This window comes from Limulus polyphemus, unplaced genomic scaffold (assembly GCF_000517525.1).
Source record: "Limulus polyphemus unplaced genomic scaffold, Limulus_polyphemus-2.1.2 Scaffold579, whole genome shotgun sequence".
Taxonomy (NCBI): Eukaryota; Metazoa; Arthropoda; class Merostomata; order Xiphosura; family Limulidae; genus Limulus; species Limulus polyphemus.
In genome coordinates, this window is record NW_013666189.1 from 281,388 (window position 1) to 284,451 (window position 3,064).

The 3,064-nt window shown below is 34.4% G+C and overlaps 1 protein-coding gene across 1 annotated transcript in view; it reads right to left on the reverse strand.

Moving 5' to 3' along the window:
* LOC106459230 (A disintegrin and metalloproteinase with thrombospondin motifs 7-like) overlaps positions 1-3,064 on the reverse strand; it is an 83,227-nt gene that overhangs the window by 20,388 nt on the left and 59,775 nt on the right. Inside the window, exon 7 of the mRNA XM_022385678.1 lies at positions 1,365-1,499. Coding sequence (XP_022241386.1) covers positions 1,365-1,499 — 135 coding nt within the window. The remainder of the gene's footprint in view (positions 1-1,364; positions 1,500-3,064) is intronic.

The following is a 3,064-nucleotide window of genomic DNA, read 5'->3' on the forward strand; positions in this document are numbered from 1 at the left end:
TTCTTCATAACTACTTCATAAGATGGGCATTAATCACCTTGGGACAACACAGTAACAAGCTTGGTGTATCTCAACCCAAATAACTACTCCCTCAACGTCATATGCCTTTGTTCTCTTGTGTAATCAATGAGGTGGACCATTAATTGACTGAATTATCAGATGATGATATCTCACTTCATAGTACATCCAGAACTCACATGGCCCGACATACGTGATAATGACTCTCGGTGAGAGAAGTGATGCAGCGGATCATCTTCTTAGTCATGGTGCCTTCTTATTCTGGCAATGGCACAGAGTTGACGAATCACAATCCCCGCCACTTCAAACATTGTGCTGTGATCATTGCCTTGCCTATAGATCTCATCATACATTCCAATGCATCAATAAACCAATTTGCTCACATTGTCGAGACCTCCACCACTGAAGAGCGGCCTGATCTGGGTAGTGACTGAGTGGTATGAAGAACATTCCACTTCATAATGATGGACTTCACCATACTTAAAGGGATAATCAGCGACTTTGAAATTTCCTTGTAACCTTCTCCTGATCTGTGCTTCTCTACCATTTTTTCCTTGCGTTGTTTAGAAAGCTCCTTTGTCTTCATGGTTGGTTTGTTGTATCACGATGTGAGTTGTGTCTTCAACAGATGCATTTACTCTCAAGTCAAGTTAAACCACTTTCATTACACCCATACAGAGACTATTACAATAATTTTGTGACCTTTCTAACTAATCTTTTGCACCTGAACTGATTTAGTGTTGCCGTAGCAAAGAAGTTGAATACGTATGCAATTAAGAATACTTTCAACTTACTTACATAATCTCAGAGGTTCTCAGCTTTCTCAATCTGGAGTAGACTGCGTAGATTCTAAATATCAAGTCTCATTTGAAAGTTTCAGGATTGCAAACTCAGACGGCAACAAATTGTGGAACTTTGCAGGGGTGAATACCTTTACAAGGCACTGCAGCCGTATTGGACAAATGAAGTAGAATATTAAAAGTCAAATAAATGTGCCGCCATGTGTAGTATTTTTCACGAACCTCCTGATATTCAATGCTTCGCCAGCTTTTGACTGTAACAACTAAAATTTTATAATTCTTGTGGTATTGTTGAGGTTTGTTTTATCTATTACATTAAGAGTATCGAAACATGACTACAATATGTTGTACCATTTTTCAATACATCAACAACCTCAGTACAAAACAAAAATAGGTATAATTAAGAAATGTGAACTTATTGTAGTGTTTATCTAAATTTTCATCTTTATTTATATTAACGACCTCAGTAGGTTGCAAATACAAGTGGAGTTAGAACGTCTGAACCGTTATCCACAGCAATGTTGTATAAAATGGTTTAGGTTTTACCTTAGAGATTTCAGTAATGCTCGGCTACAGGTTGACCAAGTTGTTTCTCCTTTAGAGGCACGGCTGGGAGACATTATGAATCCGTTTTTATTGCATCTAACGTTAGAAGGCCATCCATCGTGATAAAGACCTAGACTAAAATATAAAAAAAAAAGAGTTTAGTTTTTAAAATATTGAATCTACGAGGATTCATAGACGAAACAATTAGTAGATCACATATATTAACTTGTCTGCTATAAAACATATTTCTAGTTAAAAATTAAAGATAAATGAAATAAAATAGTAAGCTACACATTATATACATAGAATTTATAACCCAGCTCAACCATTAGATAATTCAAGCTACATGTAGACACAAAGTTAATTGCTGTATGGTGTTAAATTTTGTAAGTTCAACAAACTATAAAACAGATGCTAAAATATATAAACAATATAAATCTATAGTTTCATTTGTAAAGATTAAGCCGATTCTTATTGATTTTGAAATTGGACCCAGTTTACCAGCCCACAGTGGCTCAGCAATATGTTTGTTAGTTAGTTAAGCACAAAGCTACACAATGGACAATCTGTGGTGTGTCCACCACACCTATCAAAACCCGGTTTCTAGCGTTATAATTCAGACTTATCGCTGTGACAATGGGAAGCAGTCTGACACCTATTAAAGCTCAAATTAGTTTAACAATCATCAGTTTTTGTTTCTAATCTGTATAATACATAATCATCTATACTTAATATACTAAAATCATTAAATGCACCAAAGCTTTGTAATAGTGTACGTTTTTCTTTAAATTGCTAATTTTCATTAAATTTGTTTACCTGTAAATCTGTATTAAAATAGACTATTGTGTCTCCTGGTGGCTCAGCGGTAAGCCTGAGAGCTTGTCACTTCCATATCCAAGATGGGCAGAACACAGATAGGCCATTGTGCAGCTTTGTGCTTAACAACAAACAAATTTCGGCAATGAACGATAAAATTCTTAAACATATTTATTTTTTAAAATACTTGAGTTAGGAAATGTCTTTACAGTGAGATGACGTAGATTGTACACCTTTTCGATTTCTACACGCCTGACTTATGACCAATTAATGGTGTAATAAGCATTTATAGTAGCCTGAATTATTACTTAAGAGATGGCTTTAGTGATTAAATTACATTAGATGTTCAAAAGTGACTTTTCGTGATAAAAAATGTCTTAGAATCCTCGGCACCATATAATATATAGTATACAATCTATAAAATACTAGCTTATAAATTATATCAACTGTGTTTAATTATCATGCGTTTAAATTCAGTTCGGAATAAGCAGGTCATAGTTTCGAAGAATGACTTTAATTATCACTTGATGGGCTAGAAATATTACTGTTACGTTTACTCCTAGAAGTTCACCATCTAAAAAAACTTGCTAGAAAGATTACTGTTACGTTTACTCATAGAAGTTCACCATCTAAAATAAAACTATCCAGAAAGATTACTGTTACGCTTACTCCTAGACGTTCATCATCTAAAATAAAACTTGCTAGAAATATTACTGTTACGTTTACTCCTAGAAGTTCACCATCTAAAATAAAACTGGCCAGAAAGATTACTGTTACGTTTACTCCTAGTAGTTCACCATCTAAAATAAAACTGGCCAGAAAGATTACTGTTACGTTTACTCCTAGTAGTTCACCATCTAAAATAAAACTGGCCAGAAAGATTA